The 15714-nt window shown below is 43.0% G+C and overlaps 1 protein-coding gene across 1 annotated transcript in view; it reads right to left on the bottom strand.

Moving 5' to 3' along the window:
- LRRC9 (leucine rich repeat containing 9) overlaps nt 1-15714 on the bottom strand; it is a 640455-nt gene that overhangs the window by 275334 nt on the left and 349407 nt on the right. The window contains exons 18-19 of the mRNA XM_069207426.1: nt 14130-14321; nt 12057-12182 (exon numbers count right to left, since the gene is read on the bottom strand). Coding sequence (XP_069063527.1) covers nt 12057-12182; nt 14130-14321 — 318 coding nt within the window. The remainder of the gene's footprint in view (nt 1-12056; nt 12183-14129; nt 14322-15714) is intronic.

Raw genomic sequence — 15714 nt, forward strand, 5'->3', positions numbered from 1 at the left:
CAGCAACTGTGAGGAATATAACCTGAGAAGGAATTTGTAACTGTTGTTCTTATCTCTCCAGTGTGCTGACTGTAAAGTGTTACCTTCCTCAGTTGATCTTCAATGGGATGTTCCTCATGAGAATTTGTTCTGTAGGACACGCCATCTGAGGACAATTTCCAATAGTGCACTAATCACTAGAATAGTCTTCCATGGGGTGTTCTTCCTTGAGACCTACTTCTACAGCGCAGAAATCTTTGTCACGCCTTTCCTTATGGTGTTCCTCACTCAGGCTTCTCTCTCTTTACCATTTGTGTTTTTTCACCTCTTCCTTCAAGTTTTTTAGGGTGAAGGAATAAGTACTTATGGTGTGTAAAGTGTACCAGGCACTAGTAGTGGGATTGTTAGTTCCCCAGGTCATAGTTTTCGCTACTGTAGGGGTTGAAAACCTTCCTCCATTGCTGAGGAGTCATGAGATCTTCCTGTTATGTAGATGATGTAACAGTATATATCTTCTTCTTACTTCTTCTTGGATGGTGTGCGTATGCTCAAAGTTGACCCCACAAGTATTCTCAAGGTCAATGCTCCAAATAGTAATGTGGTCTTCAAAGTCAAGTAAGAACTTGACAGCACAAGTGACCCAGAAGCTGAAATAATGACAACTATGAATGGGAGTGGTGATGTCAGTCTTTGTTTGGAAAACGCACAGTGTGTCAGATCTAGTCCCCCACGATGCTTACGCTGATGTGTCGCTTCAACATAAATGTAAAAATTGAATGTCTCTCTATCATTTAAGGGAGTACAAGGTAAATCACACAAACATGAAGTTATTCCTCCGAAGACTTCTTTCCACCACAGAAAGGGAGCCCTTCTATCAAATGAGTTGGCATGCTTATCTGTGAAAGTGAAGTAAATGTGAGGTGATAAAACGTTTCTGTTCTTGCTAAACACAAATAACTCCCAGTTCAGAAAATTGATGTAATGAGGCGGCAAACATTCTTAGATGTTGAACAAAAGTAGGAGTGGAAACACATTTTCAGTTAAAAAGGAATCTTGAAAAGGTATAGAGTTAAAGGACTCTTGCTCAGCGAGGACTCAAGAGTAACTGCTGTTCAAGATAAGGTAGAGCAGCTTCTAGAATCCTTCACGTAGCAGTCACAGTGTACACTCAGGATATACAGTAAACATAGGAACCACACCCCCTGCTTTATAGTTCAGTATTTTACTTTTTATTCTGACTTGCTTGGCTCATTTGCCTTTTTTAATAAAAAGACAATATTGTCATTTTTGGGTACGTTTTCTTCTCAAAATTATTTTCAGAATTGAAACTGTAAGCATTTGAATTTGTTTCAGAGCACGATCAGTCAGGGAATAGAGTAACCACACTGGACCGGCTCTCCACTTCAACCCCATTCAATGAACATTATCAGTGCTGCCCCAGAGCTATCTCAAAGAACTGCACTGTTGCAGACAAAAAGAGGCATGAACAGCCCTGCTGGGTGACCCCTACAGCATATTTCCAATCAAGAGCGATTGGTAATATAACACCGTGAATCACAGGCCTTTAGTAGAGACAGCTTCCACACACACTCTGACATGCCAGGAGTCACCACTCACCTGGAGAAGGCAAAGGCATCAGCAGTCTGTGAGGCAGAGGACCGATACACCCTGGGCTTTGGCATCAGCATGGCAGTAAGGCAGATGAAACGGCTTTCCTGGTGTGAGCAAGCGCAGGTCCCAGACAGTAGCAGGCATATATGCCTAGGGAATAGCACGACTGCAATCGCCAGACATCACACCCAAATGTCGCAGGTGCTTCAAGGGGAAACTTGATATGCAGTTGGCACCAGAACAAGAGCCTATGATCAGTGTGTTTGGGATGGAGCAAACTTACAGGTCAGGGAAACGTTGGAATGCATCTCAGACCAGGACTGAGTTGGAGATGGGCCACATAAGCAGCTCTGATAGATACGGAGAGCATAGGAAAGCAAAACTAAAAGGAGAGAAGCTCAGGTTCAAAGAGGGTTCCCATCCAAATGGTCATTAAAGACTGTAAAGCTCTATCATATTTAAAGCAGGGACCATTCATCACAGCTTCTAAGGCCATACCATATTTGATTTGAAAGAAGGCAAACAAATAAAACTCAGCAACTTTCACCTACAGTAAAAGGGTCAAACTTACGAACTTACTTATAAAACTGCTCAAAGAAGTGCACATTTCAAAGAAGAGATGTTTGGTGATTTAAATCAGAGCTATTGCTCATGGCACCCTGCCCTCCACCTTTGCTAAAACTATTCAGTTCCTACAGCTGAACACAACAGCATCCTAAAGCAGCGTCTTCATGTTCACTCTCTAATTAAAGTTTTGAAAAATATAGGGGGTCATTCTAAGTTTGGCGGGCGGCGGTTGCCGCCCGCCAAACGGGAACCGCCAATTGGCCGCTCCGTGGTCAGAAGACCGCTGGGGCCATTCAGACTTTCCCGCTGGGCCGGCGGGCGCCCGCCAAGGGAGCGCCCGCCGGCCCAGCGGGAAAGGGCCTGCAACACTGAAGCCGGCTCCGAATGGAGCCGGCGGTGTTGCAGGTGTGCGACGGGTGCAGTAGCACCCGTCGCGCTTTTCACTGTCTGCTATGCAGACAGTGAAAAGCTTAATGGGGCCCTGTTAGGGGCCCCCTGCACTGCCCATGCCAGTGGCATGGGCAGTTCAGGGGCCCCCAGGGGCCCCAGGACACCCGTTCCCGCCAGCCTGTTCCTGGTGGTGAAAACCGCCAGAAACAGGCTGGCGGGAAGGAGGTCGGAATCCCCATGGCGGCGCTGCTTGCAGCGCCGCCATGGAGGATTGGGCCAACCGGGGTTAATCCGGCGGGAAACCGCCGGACCCGGTTTTCTGACCGCGGCTGTACCGCCGCGGTCAGAATGGCCCAGGAAGCACCGCCAGCCTGTCGGCGGTGCTTTCCGTGGTCCGCGGCCCTGGCGGTTTTTACCGTCAGGGTCGGAATGAGGCCCATAATATATGGACATGCTCTAGCAATTAGTCCTGCACCAGATACTGGTAACGACTTTAGTTATATGTATTGATATTACTTGGCCCAATGCATACCGCAAATGTTCTAGGGTTCCTGCCTGTGACAAATATAATGATAATGTCATCTAGCAGGATGAGAAGAAAACCTGCTGTTAGAGAAATGCTATGGGAAAATTATCTGAAAATACCGCTGTGGAATCAGAGAAATGGAGACTTCTTAAAAGCAATTGCTTCAACCGATTAAATTGATGGTGGGAACAATCAAATCTGACTTCAAGAGCTGCTTCCAGAAACTTAAAAGTGATCTGACCTCTCTTGGAACTACAGTGGAGACCTTAAGGTGAAAGTTAATGAGAACGCAAAGGAAAACATTAGATGAGGGGCATTATTAAAACAACGTTGGACCAAAATAGAGAAGCGTAGATCAAGAAAGGTAAAAGATCACAAACAAATAATATTCATGAAAAGGACATTCCATGTTTCCTCTGAGGATGAAGACTTACAGGACTATATATGAGAACTTTTATGATTCATGAGAGGAAGGTTAGACAATCCTACACTGAAATTGGATAGTACCTACTGTATTTGGTAAGCTTGAGCAATCCGAGAAAAGAGCTACCCCTAGAAATCCTCACAAGGATGGGCTATTTCGAAGAAAAGGAGGTTTTGATAACCTTAGCTTCAGCAAACGTTGACTGAACTTGTAAGGGACCTACTGAGCTTCTAGCCACAAAGGAGAAGAGACTTTAGACCAGCGACAGTCTTTCTCCATTCCAAAATGGTTTCTATCAAAGTGGGCACCCTTTCTGCATAATCTTTATTTTGAATGCAAAGAAGTGATTATCAGAACCATTAAAAAGGCAAACAAGTACTAGGACTAATGCTCATTGAGGACCCATAAAAGGGCACTAATGGTCAAAATATTGAGCGAAGATGAAAGAAATTAGTTTAGCAAAGGGTGAAGTTTCAAAGTAATGATGATAAACATCCTTGCCAAGAAACATAAAGAGAGCAATAAGAGGGTGATATAATGTGTGAAAGAAGTGGTGAGTACTTAGGGTCCATAGCGAGCCATAGGCGAGTCTGTGTTGGATTCACAGGAATGTGGAGATCATAACAGAGTAATAATGTCTCCTAAAGAAAACCCATAGTTTATGAAAATCTGGGGTAGAAAAGAGGGGGACGGAGGGGAACACATCTCTACAAGGAAACACGAGTGTTCTGTTAAGGGTGAGAATTCAGATTGACATCTGTTTAAAGACACTTTTTGTATGAAAATGGTTATTAGTTGGGCAGGATGTGTGTGTTTCCCAAGTAATAAGTCCAATGTTTTGTCAGGTCCAACATACAAGTTCAGTAAACAAACCTGGGCTCAATCAATGGTAGTTATGAAATGAAGCAGAAAGACAATTTAAAGATTAGTGTGTAAAGTGTTCAGGAGTACCGAAACAATTAAAAAAGTCCGAAGAGCAACACTATAAAAAAAACAACTCACAACCAATGTTAGACCTGACAATCCTTGGCGTAGTTTCCCCTGCCATTTTGCTTCTGCTTCCTATGTTTTGACTGTGTGCTGGACTTTGTTTTTGCTGGTTGTGGTACTCTGGGCACTTTACCACTGTTGACCAGTGCTAAAGTGCAAGTGCTCCCTGTGTAACTTTATGTACAATTGGCTTTTCCATGATTGGCATATATGATTTACTAGAAAGTCCCTAGTAAAGAGCACTAGAGGTGCCCAGGGCCTGTAAATCAAATGCTGCTAGTGGGCCTGCAGCACTAATTGTGCCACCCACGTGAGTAACCCTGTAAACATGGCTCAGACCTGCTACTGCAATGTCTGTGTGTGCAGTTTTAAACTGCCAATTCAACCTGGCAAATGTACTCACTTGCCAGGCCCAAACCTAACCTTTTTATACATGTAAGGAATCCCTAAGGTAGGCCTGGGTGCAGTGTATGTTAAAGGTGGGACATGTACTGATGTGGTTTACATGGCTTAACAGTGAAATACTGCCAAAATCGTTTTTCGCTGTCACAAGGCCTATCTCTCTCATAGGTTAACATGGGGATTGCCTTTAAAAATCTTTTAAGTGCAGTTTCCCTTTGGGAGCTGATAGAGATCTGGAGTTTGGGGTCTCTGAACGCATAATTTAAAAATAAATCTTTTGGCAAAGTTGTTTTTAAATTGTCCGTTTGAAAATGGCACTTTAGGAAAGTGGGCATTTCTTTGCTTAAACCATTCTGTGACTGTGCCTGCTTGTGTACTCTCTGGGTTAGACCGACAGTTGGGCTGTTTTTGAATCACCACTAGACAGTGACACAAAGGGAGCTGGAGTGTAGCCTGCATATCCTGATGGGTCCTCTGGGCTAGAGTGGAGGAAGGAATGGACACCTACACCTGAATGGTCTGTGTCTACCCTCACACAATGCAGTCTCCAACCCTCTGGAGTGTGTCTGGGGCTAGGCCTGGGCAAGGTAGGATCTTGTGAACAACAGAGACTTTTCTTTGAGGTTTGCCTACTTAAAAGGCAGAAAAGGGTATAGGTAGTGGACCCAAAACCCCAGATTTTTAGATTACTTTGGATTCAAGAGGGACTTCTGTCAAGTAGAAGAGCTGGAGGAGGAGTACTGCCCCTTTGCCTGTGACTGTGCTTTGTTGGGTTGGCCTGCAGTTGCTGCTTCTGCCTGAAAGAGGACATAGTCTGGACTTTGTGGTATATTCCTGCTTGTGAAGTGTTTCCAAGGGCTTGGATTGAGCTTGCCTCCTGTTCTGAAGTCTCAGGGCCATCAAAGACTTCCTTTGCAGGACCTGGACTCTCTGCTGAGACTCCTTTCCTGCCAAGTGGTGCCCTATCCAGTCTATGTGCCCTTGAAAGGTGAAGCTGGTGGAACCAAGGTGGAAATCCACGCACAGGAGAAGTGCGGGGAAAATTGTGACGCATCACCTGCAATGCGGCTGTAAGAACGACGCACTACCCACCTAGCGACTGAAATTGATGCCCCGCCTACATCGTGGCTGGGAAATCAATGCATCACCTGCATCGCAGCTGGAGAAACGACGCAACACCCACTTGCGGCTGCTAACATCGATGCAAATCCCATGCAGCGCGGATTCTCGTCCTCGTGCAGCCAGATTTTGCACATCATCGCCAGGAATTAAAATCGACTTGAACCTGCCCGGACCCGAGGTGCCTGTCCGGAAATCGATGCATCCCTCTCTTGCGGGTTAGAAAAACAATGCATCGCCTACCCGACCGGTAAAGAAACAACACACGACCTCACTTGCGAGTAAGGAATCAACGCATCGCTGACTTTTCTGATGCATGCTCGCCCATACAACTTTATCTTTGACGCAAACCAGGTACTTTGTGCAACCACAACGTTTCCACTGTTTTCTATGGAGTAATATTCTGTTATTTTAAAAATTCATAACTTTACCTGTGTATGTTGGATTTTTGTCATCTTGGGCTTGTTTGATGTAGATACATATTGGCTATTTTTCTAAACTAGTGTGGTGTCCATTTTGTAGTGTTTTCACTGTATTACTGTATGTGTTGGTACAAATAGTTTACACATTGCCTTAGGGATAAGCCTGACTGCTGGTGGGGTTATCTCAAGTGTGTATCTCCATTGCCCTGACTAGAGTGACGGTAGCTGCTTGGACAGAGTGAAAACTGACTGCCAACCAGAGACCCCCTTTCTAACAACCAATGTCTAAAAATAGAGAAAATGTTAGTTAGAAAAATGGCACAAAATGACTAATATCACCTACAGTGAACCGGAGATATGAATTTTTAAAGTTTTGTGCCCAAAAAAGCACTTGAAAAAGTAAAGTAACCAGAAGTCACTGTTCATAGCTGACTGGGACCTAGGCTTGAGTTGAGCCCAATACACATAGCTATTTATTCTGGTCAAAGATGTCACCTCTGTCTTAGTCTCTGAAATGGAATTTGAAATCGTTCAACAAGGCAAGGTTGCAGGCTGTATCAGGTAAAGTCCTCTTGAAGTGGTATAATTATTAGAGGAGGAACTGCTGAAGCCGTTAATTTTAACAATAAAAGCAGAGAGTGGGAAAATTCAAATTTTGAGGCAGCCAAAGTCCCCTTTGACGCCTTTGCCCGGTCAAGATGTCTCCCTTTGGACTTAGTTTCTTTTATTGGAGCTCGAAATCTTCCAGTGAAGCAGGACAGGAAGCTGTACCTGACCGTGTCCACTAGAAGCTGGGCACCTTTGCCATCAGATCCCACTGGGGAGATCTTCTAAATATCAACTTTTCAGACTTCCTGGAGCAGTTCCTCTTGGTCTCTTTTAAGGCTCCCAAGACCTCAGGGATACCACTTGGAGAATAGGACTCACTAAGCAAAAGCCATCATCAGGGTCTAGTCCAGGTCTTATTGTTACTGGTCCACAGGTTACTCCAGGAAAAAAGGCCTCTTGCAGTGTGTCCTAACCCTGTAGCCACACAAGTTTAGCCAGCTGACCCCTGGAGTTCACTTCTCATCACTGGGTACAACCCCTCAGGTCTCCACATAGCACAGACAGCATGTCCAGTCCTCTTCTGTTCTTCCACAGCATCAGATGTGTTTTGATGAGCTGTGATGGAGGAGATGCAATGTCTGTAGGATTCACTAAGCAGTGCATGGGGGTGACTAATGGACACTCTTTAACAACAGGGGCATCTTAAGGATTTTGGAAGCCTAGGATCAAACCTATTTGGGGCCCCCTTTTCCCAACAACTTTGAATTTCTGATCACTTTTCAGCTAAATCACACCCATTGAGTTCTAACTTAAAATGTAAAAAACGGTAATGAAGACAAATATTATGCGAATGCTTATTTAGAATCAACGCTATTAACATCCCTCCTTTTCTTGAGCTGCCCTTAGACTGCCTTGATCCACATATTGCACACAGGTGGCATGGAAGTGTACCATGGGGCAACCCTGTATGAGGCTGTGGTGTCCCTGCCAGCATTCTATAACCAAAATAGATTTCCAACATGCTATTTTGCATAATGATTACATAAAGTAAATGGCATCACATTGCCCTTAACCAGACCATAAGATCACAGGAAATGACCACACAACACGACTTGGAACATAGCACAGGAAAAGATTATGTGACCTTTGATGCAGAGGATATCACCACAGGGTGGAAGAGCTAGATGAGGACTGCAAGCCCAATCACGTCTAGGCATTTGATACCCATGATTTATTTACCAACCATATGTTGATTCCAACCTTATCCTTGCTATTTTCCAGGTCTATTCCTACCCTATCTCTTAAGGCATTTAGTGTACCCATTCGAGACATATTATAAATTTGAAATCATACATGGCATCTAACTTCACCCAAGTCAGAAGCTCTATTGTCTTTTTCTTGTGCTTTTAATAGTAAAGTGGAAGGGAATGAAAAATGTAATCAGAGAAAGGAGACAGGGATAGAAATGAGAAGAGAATAAAAAGGGAGGTGGGACGAGAAAGGAGGTACAGAGCAGAAGGGATGAGAGGAAGAAAAGCGAAAAGGGATGGGAGCAAGTCAAAGAGGCTATACATGAAAAGGCGCTGGAATGGGTTAAGAAAGATGGAAGTGAGAATGGGAGAGGAAATGTATAGTACAAAATGGGAGTAAAAAATTGAGGGGCGGGGAGGATAAAAACAGAAAGAAACAATGAGAGAACAGAATAAAGAGAGAAGGGGGATGAGATGGGAAAAGGAAGGCTCAAGAATGGAGAATCTGATAAAAAAAGTAAAACGTGTTGGAAAGGAGAAGGTTGAAGAGAAAAGAGAAGGAAGGGAAAGCAAAGTGACAGGGAGAATAGGGGTGTGACGAGCAGAAGTGGGAAGAAAGGAAAGAGAAGGTGAGAGAATGAAGCAAGATATGGGGAGAAAGCCAAGAATTATCTATAGAGAAAAAATGAACAATTGAGAGACGGTTTGGAGAGGGAGAGAAACAGTGCTAAGTAAAAAAGTAGGCAGAGGAAAAAAAGACTGTGAGGATGAGGGGGCATTAAGGCACTTCTTTTTCTAGATGAATCTTCGAGAAATACTGGAACTTTATATCCCCTTAGTAAGGTGTCTCAAAATTGATGAAATAAATTTGTACCAGTGGCAACTCAATGCTTTGATCCTTCAGCACCTGCCGAGGCCTAGGACACAGTGAACCATTCTATTCTGTTATCTGCCTAGCAGTGGTAGGTCTAGAGGGGAAAGCGCTCCCAGTCTTTTCTTTCCAGAGGCTTGCAAGACTTGAAGTTGGATAATTTTGTGGCCAATAAAATGCCAATTTCATGATTGGTGCTGCAGGGCTTTGCTCTCTCACCTCATAGGTTCAATATTTATTACGTACCCATTGCTAAAGTCCTCTCTATTTTAGTCTTTAAAATGTATATGTGCGCTGATGACACACAAATTATTTTGTGTCTTGATACTAATGCTAATTTCCATGAAACCTTCCATCGTTTTATGCAATTTATTTTGTACTGTATGGGAAGCAATCGTTTAAAGTTTTATGCAGAATAAATGTCTTAAAGAGTAATGGAAAATCTGATCTCTGGCTGGGCTCCTACTGGGTGCACAAAATTGGTCCCCTCCCTTGCTCTGTAGTAAAGAGCCTTGTGTGTCAATACTAACTCCCCCCGGACCCTGTCCACCCAGATCTCTGCTGTAGTCTTAGAACGTAGGAGAAGCTACTTTCTTCTCTAATGGAAGATGGCAGAAAAATATGACTGCAGCTATTATTGGAGCAAGATCAGGGTACACTAATGTGCTTTTCTTGGGCTTTCCTTCCATGCAGGTGAAAAGGCTTCGAATACTCCAAATATGTCAGTGAAGCTGATACTTCAGGTCCCCAGATTTACTTCAGCTCTTCCTCTTCAATGACTGCATTGGCTCCCCATCAAGCAGACAATCCATTTCAAATCTATCTGCATTACATTGAAAGCTGTTCATGGTGCAGCTCCTAAATTCATCCCTCATCGCATGACTGGCCATTTCCCTAGGCACACTATGAGCTCTGCATCTGACTTTGGGTTGAATGCCCTTAAGATCAGCAGTGGAGATCGCTTCTTTTGTTACGGTGACCTGAAGCTGTGTATTCATCTGTATCACTGTCTCCATATGGAATTTGATCTTCTATCTCTTAGCTTTTCTTTGAAAGCTAGGCTCATGTAGTATTCTGCACTTACTGGTTCAACACGTATTGTTTTACTCACCAGATAGCACCAAGAACCCAGTAGATGAACGTGCACAATACAAATACAATTAACATAAGCCAACAATATGATGTACAACAGGATGAGGACCAAATTAGTCTAATTAAGCTTTGTTGGGAAGGGGTAAAACTACAATATTGATTGGCATACTTGTTGGATATCATTTCTTTCCTTCCGGTATGTCACTGTTTATAACAATGAGCATCAGTAAAGTGTTAGCAAATGTACTGGACACAGACACTGCTCTGCGGCTGGAAAGGGGACTCTCCTGCATTCAGTGTAACTGCTTTTCCACGCTAGGTGACCAGCATGATTTGCTCCTTCCTCTCTTTTCTACACTGCCAAGGTACCATTGCAGGGAGCCCAGGCAAGTGTGCAACGCTGCCTTCTCAACAGTGTTCCTGAGCTCACTCCCATCACTTTTCCCTCTCACCTAAGAGATTTTTAAAGGCTAGGTTAGATCCAACCACCCAAATGTGGTGGGTCTCCACAGACTTTGCTACTGCTGCTGAGTTAACAGGAGTGGCACAGTAAGACTCTCCTTCCTGCTGACTGCTTCAAATGGGCAGTCACTGTGAGCTACTGAGTAAGTGCCTTTCTGTAATGTGAAAGGGAGAGTACAAGCATGTCTTCATCTGGGGCTCAGTACTGTTAGGAGGAGAGTACCAAGACATCTGATTAATGGACAGATGCTGTGGGATAGTGATTACCTACAATTATTTCCATTTCAATCACTCGTCAATTAAGTGCCCATGTCTTCTCACACCCTTCATCGTAGCTCCACACTGTAGTGCACAGATTAATATTTGTGAAGACCAGGGGCCAGATGAGCTCTTGCACAGAGCCCTTGAGCACCAAGAGGAGTTTGGAGAGAATAGCGTGAAAACACTAGCAGTGTGCTATGTTTGTGCAATTTCGTTTTGAGTAATTCAGTGACATTTTAGAAAAAATTCTTGAAATTATGGGTAATCACACAAAATGAAAAGAAGGCATTTAGCATCATTTATTAGGACAAATCTGCCATCACGTCGATTTTGTACTCAATGACATATTAATGCTAAAAAGTAGCAGTCAAATCACAAGTTTAACAGCCCTCCCGTTTAGGTCCTTTGTGCTGTTCCTGCGATATAATTCTGTTACAAAGTTATGAAGTGAGGCTTAATGGCGTAATTTGGGTAATTTTGAATAAGCATAATGTCAAATTCTCAAAATTATGCTGGGTTTCACAGAGGCCTAGAAAACTCTTGTTTCACTTCTAGGTGCTCTCAGTTAGAACAGATCATGTCAGGGAAATATACTTAGCATCCACTGACAGAAGAAAGTCCTCTTCGACGTAGCTTGCAGAACTGAGAGCACCCTAGTGGTCTCAACTGGCAGGACCCCATCCAAGGACCTTACGGCAAAAGACAATTAGTGTGCAAGCAAAAACAGCAAATAGCTTTAGTCCTACTGGGCCTAGCTGAACTGCAAAGCAATGAAAAATAGAAGAAGAAAGAAAATATTTTTAAAGTGATTATTACAGCTTTACTGTCGCGACAACATATTTGAGGGGCTCTGTCCTTCCCAATTAACAAGGGGCCCTCTTCAAAGGTGGGGCCCTGGACCACAGACGTTAGCCAATTGCTGTAGTATGCTGACCAACTGGCCTAATCTTTTATGCTGTAGTGGACAAAAGAAAAGTGTGAAAGACACAACAAACCAATGTATGAAGAGAGCTGGTTTAACTCCCCTATTAATAAGTATATATTATGTAAATAGTCTTACTAAAATCAAAAGGTCTTGGCTAACCCCAGACCTCAGAAACACTAGAGAGTTAAAATATTTAGTATAAAATCTCACTTCTACCTGAGTAATTCTTGATCCGGAAGTTAAACGCAGGGCAACTGCAGCTTCACTTTCAGTAATGGGGACTCCATCTAAACTTATGAGAGTCCTCAGTCGTCCAATAACAGTCAAGCGCACCAAGGCTGGCTTGTAATAAACAGAAACATTAATTACATTTATAAAGTTTAATGATTTACAAAGGGTTACACCACTGTGCCTGCTGTACAAATGTAACATGCATTTCAAAATCAAATCTATTCATTTATGTCACAGACTGTTTTAATACAGTTTGCCATATTTAAAATCTAAAACATGTATACTGGATCACTAGTCATTTGCATCATCCACTTTATAAATGCTTTCTAGATTACCAAAGCCATGAAACATGAGTATTTTCTAGAATACACCCTTCAATTCCAAATACTACAGTTGCTGACCATACCAAAACATACACAGTTCAAACCACTTCCAGAACAACTGTTTGCAGTGTGACCAAAGACAGTGAAGACAGTTCTGACATAAAACCATAAGCCTTCATGCTCAAGACGTCATTGCTTTTGTACGAGAAGGAAGAGTGTTCAGTGACTGTTCACATGAAACAAAGGAGGTGTCTTACAGTGCTTACTTGAAAATAAGGGCACTGGAGGAGGGACTGTGCGGGTTTGAATAGAAAACATATAAAAGTCCCCTTCACCCTCTATGACACAATCTGATAGTTTTGTTGGTGGTGCAAAAGAGTAAGGATACCTGCACTTAGAAAGCGCCAATGGAAGGAGACCTAAGGATGGTTCTAATTATACAGGAGTTGTAGAGTTCCTCAGGGCAACAACAGCTCCTGAGCATTTCTATCATCTAGAGTCTTTCACTGGCCAACAATTATAGTTATTTACTCATTATTTTCTATTAAGTTGATAATATTAAATACACATTTCTTTAACATTTAAGTTGTTATCTGATTCATCATTCCTTTACTAACTACTTTGTGGACAAATCTGAAAAAAATAGTGTCAGGTGATGATGAACAAAATAAGCAGTAGTAGTAAAAAAACACAAAGAAAGGATTGGGAAATTCAAAGGAAATTATTGGGCCAAGAAAATGCAGCATTGTAATATTCCAGTAAAACATTGTCACTATTCAATAATAAAAACGTGTAAAAGGTGTTAAAAAATAATTGGTATAAAATTAATGAAATGTGAATAGGAAGATGCAAATTAGCTTCAGGCTCAAAAATCACTTATAGTCTTGTGCCACCTTCCTCCTGATTTCATTAGTTCTGCCAAACTCGTTATGTTTTTCGAATCAGGAGAGTAGTCTTACAAGTGTCCTGTGGAAAACCAGAAAAGGAGCACCCTGCCTCACACTCCAGCATGCAGTCGGCTCCAATGCATCATGGTAAATGCAGTACAAGTCTGTTTTATATCCATAAAGTAAACTGTAGTTTTGCACCTTAGTAGGTGCAGCAGGTGCTGTAAATCTCTGGACACGTGTTTCTGGGTTCAGCCCTTCATCAGCACAGAGAAGCTTTGTCTGTGAGGTTGCTAGAAATGCTGCCAAAAGTCCTCTCAGGTTTATGTACCACTCACTGGCACGCAGGTGCTCAACCAGAGCTCGTCAGCTCATTGGTTCAAGGGAGCCTTCTTAAACAGGAAAACCAGAAAGGGAGCACCCTGCCTCACACTCCAGCATGCAGTCAGCCCCACTGCATCATGGTAAATGTAGTACAAGTCTGTTATATCCATAAAGTAAACCTTGGTTTTTCACCTTAGTAGGTGCAGCAAGTGCTACTTTATTCTTTTATTTTTGTACTCCGCTGAATCCGAGCCCCAATGCAGTACAGAACAAACAGCTAATGCAGGTCTTTGAGCTGTGTGCATTAACTCTACTTCTCTCAAAACAATAAGAAACATTGTTAAAATAATTATTTTTGCTTTAATACATTATTATTGTAGTTGTTACTTATACGTGGAATATCTGGTAAACATAATTTGAATTCTACTCAAATTAAGAATCGTATAAATAACATGATCACAAGGATTTACTATATAGCATTATTTTATTAACAACATTTTTGCGATGTGTGAAAAAAAACATACCTTATGCCATGGATTGTTTTGTAAATACAGATTTAGAAGATTTGGAGCATGTTTATGTAAGGAGTGTATTTCTTCTTTGGTCTTCTTTAACTGATTCCAGCTCAAGTCCAAGTGTTTCAACTTTCCCATTCCTTTAAATCCTTCCAGTGTTATTACACGGTTGTGGCTTGCATCCAAATATTCCAAATTAGGCTAAAATATTAATCACAAAGATATTTGAAAATATAATTATTGGCTAAATCGTGCTGCATGATCTATGTCCATATTTTCAAAAAGTGTGCACCTGAATGGTTGGAATATCCCTGTGGGAGCATCTGACAATTTGAAAAAGTCTAACTGACGCATAGGTTTCCTTACCAATACATGTATGCTAAACCTAAACATTCTGAGCTAAATATGCTTGCAAAAATATAAACACTGAGGCCCTCATTTCAAGCGGGAACCGCCAATTGGCCGCTCCGCGGTCAAAAGACCGCAGGCCATTCTGACTTTCCCGCTGGGCCCGCGGGCGCCCACCGGCCCAGGGGGAAAGGGCCTGCAACACAGAAGCCGGCTCCGAATGGAGCCGGTGGTGTTGCAGGTGTGCGACGGGTGCAGTTGCACCCATCGCGCTTTTCACTGTCTGCTAAGCAGACAGTGAAAAGCATACTGGGGCCCTGTTAGGGGGCCCCAGGACACCCGTTCCTGCCATGCTGTTTCTGGCGGTGAAAACCGCCAGAAACAGGCTGGCGGGAAGGGGGTCGGAACCCCATGGCGGCGCTGCTTGCAGCGCCGCCATGGAGGATTAGCCCAGCCGGGGCTAATCCGGCGGGAAACCGCCGGACCCGGTTTTCCGACCGCGGCTTTAGAGCCGCGGTCAGAATGGGTACTGAAGCACCGCCAGCCTGTTGGCGGTGCTTCCGTTGCCCGCAGGTCGGAATGAGGGCCTGAATGGCGTGTTTTGATTGCATTTTACAATACACAAATATATTCAATTTCGTTACAAACTTGTCGGCCCTAGAATTCATTGTTTTCATACATTATTTCCCAGTCTTCATGAGGGCAATGAGAACCAAAAGGAAATCACAATGCAGGTCAAAGATGGGGTAATCTGTACTGAGATAATAGGTGTGGGTAAGTAAACATTTGTGTGCACTGCACAGGTCTGATAAGCCTGAGCAGACACTCTTGAGGCTTCCAGGAATGAAGGTCTTGAATGCTTAAGGGTAAAATTGGACCAGGGGTGGCATGGAGGTTAAATGACGAATCTACATTTCTTAATGGCCTGATAAAAACTTCATCATTATCGAGGAAGGATCAGTGACCCTGCCTGAATTTCCCTGGCATGCCAGAGAAACAGCCAAGACTGTGACTTATCATTGGGCCAAGGCTTACCCTTTCTCTGACGCCACACAGACAGACGTCATTAGGACCCTGAAGGAAATTAGTATAGCACCACACCCTTTAACTCCCTTTAACTTCAACATCTAAAGATATCCATTTTGCAAACCTTAGTTAAATTATTGATGTATATTATGCGGGTAATGAAAACATATGTGATTCTGAAAAGTTTGGTCAAATGCTGTTTTCTGTATTTGTTTGTGAT

Source organism: Pleurodeles waltl, chromosome 9, assembly GCF_031143425.1.
Source record: "Pleurodeles waltl isolate 20211129_DDA chromosome 9, aPleWal1.hap1.20221129, whole genome shotgun sequence".
In the NCBI taxonomy this organism is placed as follows: Eukaryota; Metazoa; Chordata; class Amphibia; order Caudata; family Salamandridae; genus Pleurodeles; species Pleurodeles waltl.